At 38.7% G+C, this 16276-nt stretch overlaps 1 protein-coding gene across 1 annotated transcript in view; it reads right to left on the bottom strand.

Moving 5' to 3' along the window:
• The window catches only part of LOC121428821, a 44785-nt gene that overhangs the window by 14072 nt on the left and 14437 nt on the right, over positions 1-16276 (bottom strand). Inside the window, exons 3-6 of the mRNA XM_041625671.1 lie at positions 15881-15986; positions 12600-14664; positions 11868-11951; positions 6975-7104 (exon numbers count right to left, since the gene is read on the bottom strand). Of these exons, the coding sequence (XP_041481605.1) occupies positions 6975-7104; positions 11868-11951; positions 12600-14664; positions 15881-15986 (2385 nt within the window). The remainder of the gene's footprint in view (positions 1-6974; positions 7105-11867; positions 11952-12599; positions 14665-15880; positions 15987-16276) is intronic.

The following is a 16276-nucleotide window of genomic DNA, read 5'->3' as shown; positions in this document are numbered from 1 at the left end:
TCGTAGTTCCAAAATTTGTACTCATTGTCATAAATCGGGACATTTGAAAGAATCATGTTGGAAATTGGTTGGAATGCCAACCAAAACTAAGAAAGACATGGGTTTTGTCAAGCAAACAAGGGTTCCCTCGATGGAGTTTGTTCCATCAGAGCCCAATCAAGATGTTGAGAGTGTTTCTCTGGTATTTGCTGATAGAGTCAAACAGGTTGATGAAACTTTTAGAAGTTTTTTGCATGTTGGTGAAGTATCCCCTTGTTCGACTGGTGCTGCTGGTAGGTCAGTGGTGATCCTTAGGGATACAGGGGCTGCACAGTCCCTGATGGTGCCAGGGGATTCGGCTCTTCCTCCGGAGAGTTCAGAGAATGCCAACGTCTTAGTTCAAGGTATTGGCCCAAATTTCATGTCGGTTCCTTTGCATAAGGTCGACTTAAAGTGTGACCTAGTTAGTGGTCCTGTGACTGTTGGTGTCGTTCCAGAATTACCCATGAAAGGTGTTGATTTCTTGTTAGGTAACGACTTGGCTGGAGATAAAGTTGTTGCATCTCCAGTGGTTTTGGAAAAGCCCGTTGAGGTAGCTGAAACTGAATTGTTGCAGGAAGATTTTCCAGGGATTTTCCCGGATTGTGTTGTTACTAGGTCTCAGACTCGTAGAGCTGAAAAGGATGATGCGGAATCTGCTGATGTAGAGGAGAGTACTGATGTCTGGTTAGCTGAAACCTTTTTCAAGGATTTGAATGGGGATAGTGTTGAAGGCTCTGTTGCTAACAATGATAGTTTGTTTAGTAAATCCTCCCTAGTACAGGCACAACAGGCAGACCCAGAATTAAAAAGCTTGTCACAGAAAGCATGTTCTGAGGCTGAGGCTGATAAGGTTCCTGAGTGCTTTTATGTCAAAGATGACATTTTGATGAGGAAATGGAGACCTCCCCGGAGACCAGCTGATGAAGATTGGTGTATAATTCACCAGGTTGTAGTTCCTCCTTGTTACCGCACAGATATTCTGAAAATGGCTCATGAGTTACCTATGGCAGGTCATGTCGGTATTCGGAAGACAGAAGATAGAATTATGAGGCATTTCTATTGGCCTAAGATGCACAAAGATGTTGTGCATTTCTGTAAGACATGTCACACATGTCAGATTATTGGTAAGGCACAGCCTTCTATCAAGCCTGCTCCATTGATACCCATTCCTGCATTTGATGAACCTTTTACTAGGGTTCTTGTTGATTGTGTCGGACCCTTACCCAGAACGAGGTCGGGTCACAGATTTCTCCTGACGATTATGGACTTGTCTACACGGTTTCCAGAGGCGATACCTTTGAGGAGTATCACTGCAAAGACAGTGGTGCAGGCGTTAGTGCAGTTTTTCACTAGGTATGGTCTGCCCAAGGAAATTCAATCTGATCAAGGGTCAAATTTCATGTCAGGAATATTTCAGCAAGTTATGAAGGAGTTGGGAATAAAGCAGATCAAGTCCTCTGCTTATCACCCACAGTCCCAAGGAGCGTTAGAACGCTATCATCAGACTTTGAAGACCATGATTAGGGCTTATTGTGAAGACTATCCCGATGACTGGGATAAAGGGATCTCATTCCTACTGTTTGCAACTAGGGATTCCCCAAATGAGTCCACAGGTTTCAGTCCATTTGAATTGGTCTATGGTCATGAGGTTAGGGGTCCCCTAAAGCTTATCAAAGAGAGGTTTATGGTTCAGAATGATGATGTAAACCTTCTAGACTATGTGTCAAAGTTTAGAGAAAGGCTCTCAAAAGCTTGTGATGTGGCTAAGGAACACTTGAAAGAGTCGCAGGGAAAAATGAAAGCTCAAGCTGACAAAAATGCAAAAGAGCGAAGTTTCAAGCCTGGAGACAAAGTGTTAGTGTTGTTGCCTTTGCAAGGTGAGCCCTTGAAAGCTAGGTTTAGTGGTCCCTACATAGTCAAAAAGAAATTGAATGATGTCAACTATGTGATCAGTACCCCTGATCGAAGAAAGTCTCAAAGAGTTTGTCATGTAAACATGTTGAAAGAATACTTTGAGCGAGAGGCTAGTCAGCCAATAGGTACAACACAGGTCAAAGAAGAAGAAAAACATGTAAATGTACATGAAGAAGAATGTTATGGAAAGACAGATAATGAATTGTCTTATACAGATGTATCCAAGAACGAACCATGTGGTATAAAGTTATCTAACTCAGAGATGTTAGGAAACATGGATGAGGCATTAAAACACCTGCCTGAAGATCAAAGAAATGATATATCTGGCCTGTTAAGAGAATATGAGAATGTATGTAAAGACAAACCAGGTCGTACACCTTTAACTGTACATGACGTAGACATAGGTGATGTAAGACCTATCAAACAGAATCCTTATAGGCTCAATCCAAGCAAGTTGGAAATGGTGAATAAGGAAATACAGTTTATGTTAGATAATGACATAATCGAACCGAGTCAGAGTAGTTGGAGTTCTCCCATTGTAATGGTTCCAAAGCCAGACGGCTCTCAGAGATTTTGCATTGATTACCGAAAGGTAAATGCAGTAACTAAGACTGACTCGTATCCAATTCCTAGGTTAGAAGATTGTATTGATAGGGTTGGAAATTCTGCCTATATCACAAAGATAGACTTGCTTAAAGGATATTGGCAAGTGCCACTGACTGACCGAGCCAAAGAGATATCAGCCTTTGTTACACCTGAAGGCTTGTTTCAATGCAAAGTCATGCCTTTTGGAATGAAAAATGCACCAGCAACCTTCCAAAGGTTGACAAATCAAGTGATTGCCGGACTTGACAATTGTGTCGTATACATAGACGACATCCTAGTATACAGTGATACTTGGAATGATCATCTGAATCATTTGCGAGCACTGTTTGACAGGCTGGACAAAGCCAATCTAGTAGTGAATCTGAAGAAGAGTGAATTTGCCAAGGCAAAGGTCACATATCTTGGTCATGTGGTTGGTCAAGGGCAAGTGCTACCAAGAGAAGCCAAGATACAAGCTATCTTAGACTTCCCAATTCCCACAACTAAGAAAGAATTGCTCAGATTCTTAGGTATGAGTGGCTTCTACAGGAAATTTGTTCCAAATTTCAGTACAGTGGTTAGTCCTCTGACAAACCTGCTGAAGGCAAAAGTGAAGTATGTTTGGTCTGACGAATGTCAAAGATCATTTGAGAAATTAAAGGCCATTTTGGTGAATGAGCCTGTTTTGGCAGCTCCAAACTTCACAAAGCCATTCAAAGTAGCTATTGATGCATGTGATGTTGGAGTAGGAGCAGTATTGCTCCAAGAAGATGAAGAAGGCATCGAAAAACCAGTGTGCTACTTCTCTAAGAAACTCAATCGGTTTCAAAAGAAATACTCAACTATTGAAAAAGAGGCCCTGAGTCTCGTACTAGCCCTTCAGCAGTTTGAGGTGTATCTAACCAATGGAGAGATTACAGTCTATACAGATCACAATCCTCTTGTGTTTTTGGAGAAATTTAAAACAAAGAATCAAAGACTGTATAGATGGAGCCTAATGCTCCAACCATTCCCTTTGAAAATTGTACACATAAAGGGAAAGAATAATGTAATTGCTGATGCTCTATCAAGAGTATAAAAAGTGAAATTATTCATGATTTTGACCAAGTGTGTCATTTGAAGAAAACATCTTTGATGTTCATTTATTTTAACATGTTCGTTAAGTACTATATCTTTGTACACGATAACTGTAAATGATTTATCAAGATGACTTTGAGCAGTTAAAAGAAAAAAAAAGTAATCTTAAAGAAACCTTTACTACGGTAAAGCTTTCTTTTCCCCGTGGGGGAGGTGTTATATATAAGAATAATTGTAGAAGAATTGTGAAAGCAGTTACATTAATCTATTAGTTATTTCCTCTTTAAGAATAGCCTAGAATGATCAAGTACATTCCACAGCATGTTTGTAAAGAACTTTCCAGAATGTCTTTTTATTATGCAGGCCTTGCCTATTTAAAGGCCAAGGAGTTTTATTGTTGAATAGGGAAAAGCCAAACAATAGAATTGTATTGGTAGTGGAAATGAATAGGCTTAGGTATTTTGTTTACCCATGTTGATTTCAATGAGGTCATTCAAGAATGTTTTAGAAATAAAGAAGCTTCCAGAAGAGTGAATTCTAGAAGCTTGTAGATTAGTTGAAATTTGAGAATGATCTAGAACACTTGTAATTAGTATAAAGCTGCAGATTTTTCAAGATGATCATCACATCATATGAGAGCAGGAGATCACATCACATCATATGAGATCACTTCACCAGATCAGATCAGAGCAGTTTATGCCCACCATCAATGAACTGTTTGCAGTTATTTTGAGAGAGAAATTATCAGTTCTCATCAACAACATCAACCTGTTCAATGAACACGTTTCAACCCATGGATTGCTGAAATGAACTGTTAATCATCATCAACATCGTCTTCACGGACATTTCAACTCGTTACAGTGACTTTTATTATTCATCGGACTTCAACATCAGTTTCATCATCGCCATCATCAATAAGGAATCTTCCCAGCCTACCTGGAATATATATATATTGGACTATAACAGTGAACTATAACCCTGGATTGTACATCAGACACTTCAAGAGATTTATGTAAGATCATTATTTGTTTTATTTATGTATAATTATTTCCTGTTATAAAAAAAGGGAAATTTAAATTACATCTTGATTGTTATATGTTGCAGTATCGTAACAATACAATAAAAAGAAATAGTGAGTGGGTGATGTCATCAGTCTGCCAATTTGCTTACCAACCAGGATGTGCATATAACTGTTTTGTGAAAATAAGCGAAACTTTAAAATGTCATAACTTTCTCATTTTACATCCAATTTTGATGACATTTTCAGTGTTTTGCTTGTTGGATTTTTCTCTTTTAGTTTCCAATCAGATTTTTGTTTATACTGTCTTACATATATGAAGATACATATGAAGATATTTTTTTTCAATAATGCTATAATTTTCTCTCTACATCTCTCTCCATTGAAAAAAAATCATTTCATATATCCATTTTATTATCTGCTCAGAACTTAAGAAAAGCCTTATACTTTGGAATAGTTTTCATCATATGATAAATAAGAGTGAAATTAACTGTTTTCTGTTTGAATTTATAGATTATGATCATTTTTGTTTTAAAAATGTACATGGAGAGTTTTGTTCCGAAAAGAGCTCAATCCAGTTTGGTATTTTTCTGTAAATCAAGGGTTTTTTTAATTCACCTCTTTCCCTTAGCCACTGCTGTTTTATTTTGATATATGATAGCACTATCATCTTGGATTAATTAAATTTCGAAAATCTATAGCATTCATTGTCAGTTTTTAAAGAATTGTTGAAATTTAATATTTTTGATGGATTTAGCTCCTTTTGCAACAAAACCTTAGTAAAATGTCAATTTTTGCCAATTGAAACATATTGATATTGGAAATTGAACACGAAACACATAAATATTGCTAGCAGAGTACATTTCACATCTTTTCTGATGTTATCAATTGAAAATTACAAAAAGAAAAAAAAAGATATTCGTCATCTTTTCTAATCCAAAAGTATTCATAAAAATATCAGCAAAATTTGCACTGATGGTGTAAACTTGTATCCACAACATGTACCTAAACAATTGCATGTATAACTTAATGTAAAATAGAGAATTAACCAATTTTACATAACCATGTAGTTGATTTAGCGCCTTATGAAACAAAACTGTTTTGGATTTAGCTCCTTTTGGAACAAAACTCATATTTTCAATCAATTTTTGCCATCTTTTCCAATTTTTTTTCAAATGCAATATGTTGCATTTGATTCCCATGTCTAAGATACATTATACACATATTTGTATAAAAAATTTATTTGGTCAAAAGTGGATTAAATAGCCCCTTTCGGAATCAAGCTCTTCATATCACGATGTATATTATTTACCCTTGTGATATTGCTCTACACTTAATTTTGTATATGTACTTTATTAACTATGTATGTATGAGAAAATGTAATATCTGTATATGAATAAAGGCTAAAAATCATTTTTTAGACAGATTATTGGTTTCTGTCTGTATTTCACAGGCTATGATAATATCTATCTATAATTGTAAACATTTATGTCACGAAGTACATTAGTTTCCTTTCTTTTTTATATTGGTGAATATCTCAATTTGTACCATATATACTATAAACAAGAAAAAGGGTAAAATTATCATCTGAATACAGGCTAAAAAAATTAATACAGTATTGAGCAAATAAAGATGATGAAGATGATGAAGATGATCATAAACATGATGATGGTGATGATAAAGATGATAATAAAGATGATAAAGATGATGATGCTGATAATGATGATGATGGTGATGATAGTGATGATTAAGATAAAGATGATGATGGGAATGGTGATGATAAAGATGATGATGATGGTGGTGATGATGATGATGGTGGTGGTGATGATGATGGTGATGGTGATGATGATGGTGATGATGATGATGGTGATGATGATAAAGATGATAAAGATGATGATGACAATGATGGTTATGATGATGATGATGATGATAATCAGCTGGTTTTCTTTTACCTGCTTTGGTCAATTCCCATCAAATTTACTTTGGCTTTTTTAACCAATTCATTTCAATGCAATCAAGGGGGGATTAAGTTCTGACTGCAGAGCAAGAAAACATCCTTTCCGTACTAGATATCAAGCATACCTATTGTATACTTGCAGACTTACACAAGTTAGATTCTCAAGGTCACAAGACAACAAACAAAAAATTTCATAAAATCATGCCAACTTTCCCAAGATCGTCAGCCGAGAGCTCAAAAAAATGGGGTTGATTCTCCCCCCCCCCCCCGTGCCAGCTAACAAAACCCATAAAAGCCTGGCTTGGTTAGGCTTTGCAACCCTAACCCTACGTCTTAGATAAAATAAAGCCCAGAGCAACTATTGCAGGAGCAAACGATGTGTCGCATTTAAGAGGTACCCACCATTTTCACAGTTGAAGTCAAAGAGGCTGATATCAAGGATGAAGAGTTGGGGATAGATCACCCGTAGGCGGCCATCTTGATGCTGGGATCGGGCCATTACAAGGGCATCATTGAATAGGAGCACAAGGACCTACAAGAGAGAGACAAGAATATATTACTACTAACAATTAATATAATAGTGGGGTGTCCTGGGGAGGTGTTTCACAAAGATTATGTATGACAATGGCCCAAATTCACAAAGGTGGTTTTGAAAACCCATTGGTTGAGTCCATGATTTATGCAGATTTCCTGTATGAATTACGCTTAATTTCGCGCGGATCGGGCGCGTGTATAAAAAATGTCAAATGCTGATGCGCGCTTTTGTCACAATGCGCCAAACTGACGCCTGTTACCATGGTTAGATACGCTATTTTATTCATGAGTGCACTGTTTGAAGAGTGGGCTCATGAATAAAAACAGTGGACTTATGAATAAAATAGCATACATGTATCTAACCATGGTAACAGGCATCAATTTGGCGCACTGTGACAAAAGCGCGCATCAGCATTTGACATTTTTTATACACGCGTCCGATATGCGCTAAATAAAGCGTAATTTATACAGGAAATCTGCATAAACCATTAAAAATCAACCGTGGGTTTTCAAAGCCATCTTTGTGAATTCGGGCCTTAGAGTCAATCTTAAATGCCTAGTTGTGTACAGCATAGAAGTCATGACCGCATTGGTCAGATCATGCCAAGAGGACGCGCACTACTGCGCAACGATAAAAAATATGGCGCGTTGCAAATCACGTACGCGTCGGCATTTAAGTGCAACTCTAAGTCACACTCAAATCTTTGTGAAACACCCCCTTTGCCTAGTATTTATGACTCTCGTCTTTCAATCTGAGGGACGTGGGTTTCCATTCCCAACCATGGCGTGATTTCCTTCAGCAAGAACTTAATGCAAATTGTGCTGCACTCAACCCAGGTGAGGTTAATGGGTACCCGATAGGAAGAATTTCCTCAAATGCCAGAGCACCTGTAGGCAGCACAGTTAAAGTAGGGTTAATAATAATAAAAATGACATTATTGTAATGCGCACTTGAGTATATACGTATAGAAATTGGGCAATATAAATGTACAAATAATAATTATTATTATTAATAACAATAACCACTCTTATTCCCTGCACTCATGGATTAGCATCCCGATATAGTGAACAAATATGTACGGCTGCCAAAGGAGGTGGTTGGAACTATGGTTCCCGAAATGATGATGGAATATAACTATTCTCGAGCGTTGTGTGGAGCGTTGTGGCCCAGTGGATTAGTCTTTGCACTTTGAAACAGAAAATCGTGGGTTCGAATCCCAGCCATGGCGTAATTTCCTTCAGCAAGAAATTTTATCCACACTGTGCTGCACTCGACCCGGGTGAGATGAATGGGTGCCCGGTAGGAAGAAATTCCTTGAATGCTTTGAGCACCTAGGCAGCCCAGCTAAAGCCGGGGTAATAATAATTGCAGGGCCCACTGGGAGAACAGTTTTCGGAACTGAAGCAGCTTCCCTGGGTAAATATACCCATATTATTATTCTCCTGAGGGGCACAGCCCTGAAGGAAAATGGTTGCATTCGTATCACTGACGGGATCTGACGTCACGGCTCTTGGTACTATTCCCAGGTTGTGACGTCAGATGCTGGGATTCATGGCATTTTGGCCAATTTTGTGACATTGGTTGGAAACACTGAACTAGTGGTTGGAACTATATTAGGTTACATGACGGTGTTTAGACTGATCATCTGTCTAGATTATTATTATGATGGATATAATCTTCTTTATATCAATCATTACATCCTAACATCCGAACTAGGTCTCTGTGCTCTCCGATATCTGGTTGCCTTTTGGTTGCAAAAGATTCAAATGCTTGGGGTCCCATATTGTGGAATAGACTTCCTGAAGACAAAGATTGTATCTCTGTTGAGTCCTTCAAAAAAATTCTTAGAACCTTTCTTTTGACTTCTTAATTTCTTTTATACGCCTTGGGCACTCTACAGACTGAATTTGATGCTTCAGAAGTCATATGTATCATCATTATCATTCACTCACTTTGTGACTTCAATTATTAGTTTATTTTCCAAAAGGCCAATTTATGTATGATATTCTACACTGTATGTATTCTTAGCACTTAAGGGTTCCATTTTTTTATGTATTTACAGATAAAATTTGCTTATAACCAACACAACCCCAACAGAAGAGTTTCACCAGCAGACTGAATGCATTTCCCCTCCCTTGAGGATTTATTTTATTATAAAATTCAATGATTCAATCTATTTTACTCCGTTCCCTCGGTCAGTAAAGATTAGAAAAGCTTGCAATGTTGTACTGTAGTAGAAGTGTTGAAGCTCAATGGATTAACCTCCCGACTTTGAACCACTAGGTTCGGGGTTCGAATCCCACCGCAGCACCCTCATCCTTTGCCAAGGCGTTTATATATACTTTTGCCACTCTCCACCCAGGTATAGTAAATGGGTGCCAGGTAGGAAGTAATTCCTTGAATGCTCGAGTGCCCGATCAGGGTAGCCTTGCTAAAGCCAGGGTAATAGTATGCAGCGCTTAGAAGCATTTGTATTAAGTGCTTCATATATGTTGCATATTATTATTATTATCATTATTATTAATAATAATAATAATAGTACATTTCTTAAATACGCATGACACCTACAGGTCTCTATGCGCAAGTGACTAAATCAAACATTCTGGAAAAGGTGGGTTTTTAATTGAACTTTGAATTTCTCAAGCTGGGTAATATTTCTTAATGTCGATGGAAGAGAATTCCATTGTGCTGGTGCAGCTTTCTGGAAAGCCCGATCCCCATATGATTTGGTCTTGACAGTAATTTCAGAGAGAAGATTTTGTGAGCCAGAACAGAGATTACGCTTAGGTTTATGAATCTGGACAAGTTCTTGAAGATAAGCAGGGGCAATACCATGAATACATTTGGATGTTAATATGAGAAGTTTATATTTGATCCTTGATCGAATGGGTAGCCAATGAAGGTCAGATAAGATCGGGGAGATGTGTTCAAATTTTCCTTTTTGAGTTTATAAGTCTTGCAGCAGAATTTTGGATATGTTGTAATTTATCGAGAAGCGATTTCGATATTCCGAATAGTAAACTATTATTATTATCTAAGTGACTTAAGATGAAGGCATGTACTAATTTTTCTGTTGTTTTCCTATCAAGATATTTTCTCATTTTCCCAATTTTGTGTAACCCAATTGCAGCAGCCCTACAAATATTGTTAACATGGGACTTCATTTCTAATTCATTCTCGACAATTACCCCTAGATCTCGTGCCTTGGAGACTGGCTGAATAATAGAACCAGCAACATTTAGAGTTGAGACATTATCTGAGTTTCTGTGACGCGATGTTATGTGCAAGATTTCAGTTTTCTCAGAATTCAACTTGAAACCATTCATAATTGACCATTTCATAATTTCATCTAAACAGGACTCTATCCTAGTGATAATTGAACTACGGTCCTTATCTGAGAACATCATATATAACTGGGTATCATCTGCATATACAATTCTGCTCATACCTTGCTCCTCAATAATGGATTCTAGAGAAGCAGTATACATTATATAACACAGCGGTCCCATTACAGAACCCTGAGGTACGCCATCTGACAACGAAAACGGTGCAGATGACACACAATCAATTACTACACTCTGAGAACGATTTCTAATATATGAGTTGAACCAGTTCAATGCTAGACCTGAAAAACCATATCTGGAGGACAGACAAGATAGCAAAACATCATGATTAATACAGTCAAAAGCAGAAGAGTAATCAAGCAACACAAGAAGTGCTTCCTTGCCCTTATCAGCCGTTAGCAGGAGGTCGTTGTAGATACGAAGCATAGCTGTTTCAACACTATGGTCCTTTCTATAAGCTGATTGTGTTTTGCCATACAGATCATTGGATGAGAGATAAGCATGAACCTGCTTAGCACATGCCCGCTCAATTATCTTACCAATGAACTTCAGTTTAGCTATCGGCCTGTAGTTTTTCAGCACCTCAGGATCTAGTCCATGTTTTTTCAAAAGAGGATTGACATTTGCCTGTTTAAGCGAATCTGGAAAGTGGCCATTTCTGAATGACAGGTTGATGATTCGAGCAATCACAGGAGACAATTCATCCACACATTTCTTGACAAGCCATGTCGGTAGAGGATCCAGCTCACAGGAGGTAGATGGGGAATCTATAATCAATTTCTTCACTGCTTCAACAGTAACACAGTCAAACTCTAACATACAAGGATGCTCTCCTGGTGGCACATCAGTGGCTGGTTTAGGTGAACTTACAGGTGCTGACGCAAAAGAAGACGTGTCCCGGATCATATCCAACTCACACTTGATGTTGTCAATTTTGTCAGAGAAGAACTGTGAGAAATGTTCTGCAAGTTGGCGCCTGTTCATACCCTCGTTTGAAGGAAGGGTTTTGCTTGAAGATGGTGAGGATAATCTACAAACTTTCTGGAACAGTTGACGTGCACTACAGCCTTTAAAAGAAAGTCTGTAATATTCTTTCTTTCTATTATTATTATTATTATTATTATTATTATCATTATTTTTATTATTATTATTATTATCATTATTATTATTATCATTATTATTATCATTATTATTATTATTATTATTATTATTATTATTACTACAACTATTATTATTACTACTATTATTATCATTATTATTAATTTATTATTATTATCATTATCATCATCATCATATTCATCATCATTATTAATCTATTATTATTATCATCATCATCATCATCATTATTATTCTAGGAGCAACTGTTTCAGGAGCAAATATCCTGGAACCCCCAAACCTACAACATGGTCAACTCACCTCCCTGAACTTTTTACGCCTGTTGAAATAAAATAATCTGCCAGCATGGACCAGATCCCGATCAGGAGGACCTAGGGGAAAGGGCTACGGTGAATGAAAGAAAAACATACAAGAAAGAAGTGAGAAAAACAGAGGGGTACACTGACTGTTTGGATGGTCTAGTGTTCATAAAACGATTACCAATACATCAACATCAAACAAAATGTGTTATCCTACATGAATAATAACGATATTAAAAATACTAATATTCAGTTCTTAGAATGTAAAATACCATACAAATAGTCTTGAAGCATCAGAAAAGTGAATTGTAAAATTAATGGCTAAAAGCTATTGATAAAAATGTCTTCAACAATGGTTTGCATTCATTAACCTCCGTGACTGATCTCTTAGGGAATACTGTTCAACTTCGATGGTACAATTTGAAAAAAAGGCTCTCTCAGCAAACGTCTAACATATCTGATTGTAAACACAGATTTTGACTAGATTGATATTTAATGACCATCAAGCCTAACAAATTTTGACAAAGATTCTGTTGTGTACATTTGTATCTTCATAGATTACCTTTTCACAAAAATATCACAAATGCAGCTGGATTGCATTGTTTGCGGTGGGGTGGACAAGAAATAGAAAAGAGCTCAAGGTTGCATGAAAAAGAAGACAGATAGCTGCATGAAGAAAGAAAAACTCTTTATAAAACAGGCTTAAAGAGGGAAAACAATGAATTTCATGTACCTCTATTCCTTTTGCGAACAGCACCTCTTCCATCCTTCCAAATTGGGCAAAAGAGCATCTCATCTTGGTACTCCCATCTTCATCATCTTCATCTCCATGGTCATCCTTCCGGAAGCTACGAGTACTTGCTCCCTTAACGCTCTCCCCAGGACGGCCTCCGATCCTTTCATTCACATAGTGTCTAGGAGGCACGGGAGGTTTTGCCTTGGCCTTCTCGCGGCGGAGTGATCGTGACAGGGCAGCAAACGACTGGCTCTTCCCTTTCTTCATGAGGTGCTGATTGGCGTAGAGACTGTCTGATGATGTCACTTGAGGCTCACGGAAGGCGTTGCCATCGAGAACATCTTCAGACTTACTCCTGAATGTCTCCCGTTTGATTGGTGCCACTTTGGCTAGTCGTCGCTCTGCGACATGGGGCTTTGGCTTCACAGGAGATTGTCTTTCTAGTTCACCAATAGACATGGCAGATGAAGCGAGCTGCCCATCGTAAGGGCTTGACTTGTATAGCTGGGGTAAACTGGATTTACGTTGTGCTACTGGAGGAGACCTTCCATGTTGCCTTTCAGAAAACAAGTCCTTCTTTGTAGCACTCTCGTCAAGTTCCCCTATGGTCATTGTGGATGATCCAAACTGGTTGTCATAAGAGCTTGCTTTCATTATATGAGGTAAACTTGTTTTCCGTCGAGCTACCACTGGAGGTTTAGCTAGGTTTCTATCAGAATGTGATGATTTCAGTGGACTTCCATTTTCTTTCATATCCATCTCTCCTATTCCCATGGTCGATGCTGAAAATTGCTTGTCGTAGGAGTTGGATGTCTGCAGGTGAGGCAGGCTCATTTTACGTCTTCCTGTAACAGCTTGTTGTCTTGTCAGGTGCCTTTCCGACAGAGAGGATTTCAAGGAGCTGCTCATGCTTCCATCAAGTTCACTCAGTGACATACTGGACCTGGCCAGTTTCCGTTCAGTCTGTGGCATCTGCTGTAAACTATTTCCACCATCTTGGACACTAGCACTCAGTGTCGCCTCGCCATCAGGACTCCATCTTTTGGGCAGCTTAGGCTGCACAATGATCTGCTGGGTGAAATCTTCAGACAGTTTCCTGATTGGCGATCTTGGAGGAACAGGAGGACAAGTTGGACAGAAACAGTTGGCTTTTTCATAAATGCTGCTTTCCTCCTTGGAACTCTTTCTTGGCATCATAATCCAAGCGTTTTCATACAGAGTGGTTGACTTCTTAGATGAATCGTCAGATTCTTTACTTCCTTCAGAACTACTCCTGGACGGTATGCTCACTGCATCCTGCAGAGAATTCCTTGCAGATCCTCTCGGACTATCCTGGGGAGGGTTCTTCAAGAATTCTTTGGTTGCTTCCTGGAACGAGTTCCTTAATGAAGAAATCCTCAGAGAGTCCCTTGCTGTGTCACGCTGTGGACTTGGTATGGTGATGCCAACTCCCTCGGGGATTGAATCCCTAATGGAAATCCTTGCAGAATCCCTCAAGGACTCACTGAAAGAATCTCGCATCGAGCTGACCATAGATTCTCTGGAGGACGAGGAAGATGAGGCCCCCTCTGGTGGCATAAAGACATCATCATCTCTACTCTCTGTAGTAACGCACTCGGTACTACTTGACCACCTCCCTTCAGGGCCGTTCCTCTCTCCAAGAGAGGTATCATCTTCTTTCTTCTCATTCCCAAGAAATACGGCCTCCATCAAGAGCTGATCTTCCTCACTCAACACCACCATCCGGTCTCGTCGCCTGGCGACCGTTGCAATGAGTTCCCGCTTCAATCGCTTCTGGACTAGACCGATGGACGGCACGGTCATGGAAGATCCTGCAGGCAATGATAGCATCATCCCTCTCTTCTGCATCATGGCCGTAGCTTTCGCTGCAGAGACCTTGACACTCTTCATTCTCTTGTTGCGGATGTTGCGCTTCATCTCCTCCTCTTTTTCCCCATCTCGAAGCTTGCGTCGGGGCTTCGACGGGCGCGGTGGAATAGCCGGTCTGGTGGTCGGGTCAGAGTGACGCTGCACCAAGGCTTCAATTTCGTTATTTGTTTGCCTAAATTATAAAATACAAAACAATAGAGATAACCAGAACAGTGACATAAGTTACAAAGGTCAGCAGTTAAATTTTGCAATGGAAATTGCAGCAAAATTAAAAATGTAAAATGGCTGAGGAACTGTTGCCGAAGGCTCACTTCTACTAACATGTAGAAAGATATTAATTATAAAAGCATATTTTTAGTTGAATCGACATCCTATATGAACACATGTATTCTAATTTTGACATCGATATCAGGAATATTTTCGATTCAGATAGAGATCAGCTTTCAAAAACTCATTAATGCCATCAATATCTTTTTCTCTGTACTTCAGATTCATTTTCACACACAAACTTGGTTTGTTGTATGCATATTTTGGACTCCTCATTTGAGTGTCTCGACTCCTGCTAGCTCAGCTAAATGTGCAGTAATTCCCCCAAAAGACATAGGTTCCATTACACAGCGCTTGCCAACTTTCATCCCCAATTATTAATTCCTGTGACAGGTAACATCAGCCCTCATGAAACTCCTTTTGGTACAATTCAGACGGTCTTCTTTGATTCTTCATTAATCCATGATTAGGTCCCTTAACACAAATCACAGTAATTGATCATAAAGTTGATTAGTATGATTGATTGCATTGTTCCGGTAGTAGAAGTTGAAGCTAAATGGATTAACCTCCCGACTTTGAACCACTAGGTCCGGGATTCGAATCCCACCGCAGTACCCTCATCCTTTGCAAAGGCGTTTATATCTACTATTGCCACTCTCCACCCAGGTGTAGTAAATGGGTACCTGGTAGGAAGTCAACAATGTAGTCAATCATGAATCAGCTCTACAATCAAACACTACGCTTTGTGTTACAGGGTTCGGGGGCGTTGAAAGTTGTCAGCACCGACAATTTGGTCAGTGTGGACAACTTTCATTGAAATACTTGGTTTTGATTGGCTGAGAGGCACTGGCCTCTGGCTGTTACTATGGTAATCCTCAGAGAAAGACAACTTGTCAGTGCTGACAACTTTGATGAAACAGTCCTTAGAATATCATATAGATTAGTTGTGATTTGTAATGTTTATTACTATCATTATTATTTATTACTACTAATTTGTAGTTTAAGAATTTATCTCTTCTTTCAGAACTCCGTCTTACAAATAGTCACGATTGAACCGATCAATCGTAACTCTTTGTAAGACAGGACCGAGGTCTATGTTTCCTTTCACATCTTTGACTTACTTAAGAACATTCTTGATTCCTCTGCTGTTGATCCCAGCTACATTGTAACCTCCAATCTCAAGAAAGTAGTCTCCTTTCATCAGACCCGATGATTCTGCTTGGCTCCCTGAAAATATTCAAAAAAATCTTTATTTATTACGAGGCTTAAAGACAGTATCCATTATCAAGACTACGTTACTCTCTAAAAATTGTCAATGAATTAAAATTTACTTGCATGGAGCTTTGTGTCCATCCAACTAATTGACAACTCAACAAAACATGTCACCGATTCTGATATTTTTACAAAGGGGTTTGGGCAGGGACATGTTTGGAAGGATAGGAATGTACTCGCTTAGTACAAGCCTGCTTTACGAACATGTGACAAGCCGATAGTGGCAAAGTGAGCAAAAATTGTTG

The sequence above is a fragment of the Lytechinus variegatus genome, chromosome 15 (genome assembly GCF_018143015.1).
Source record: "Lytechinus variegatus isolate NC3 chromosome 15, Lvar_3.0, whole genome shotgun sequence".
Taxonomy (NCBI): domain Eukaryota; kingdom Metazoa; phylum Echinodermata; class Echinoidea; order Temnopleuroida; family Toxopneustidae; genus Lytechinus; species Lytechinus variegatus.
This window is presented reverse-complemented; position numbering and strand designations above follow the sequence as displayed.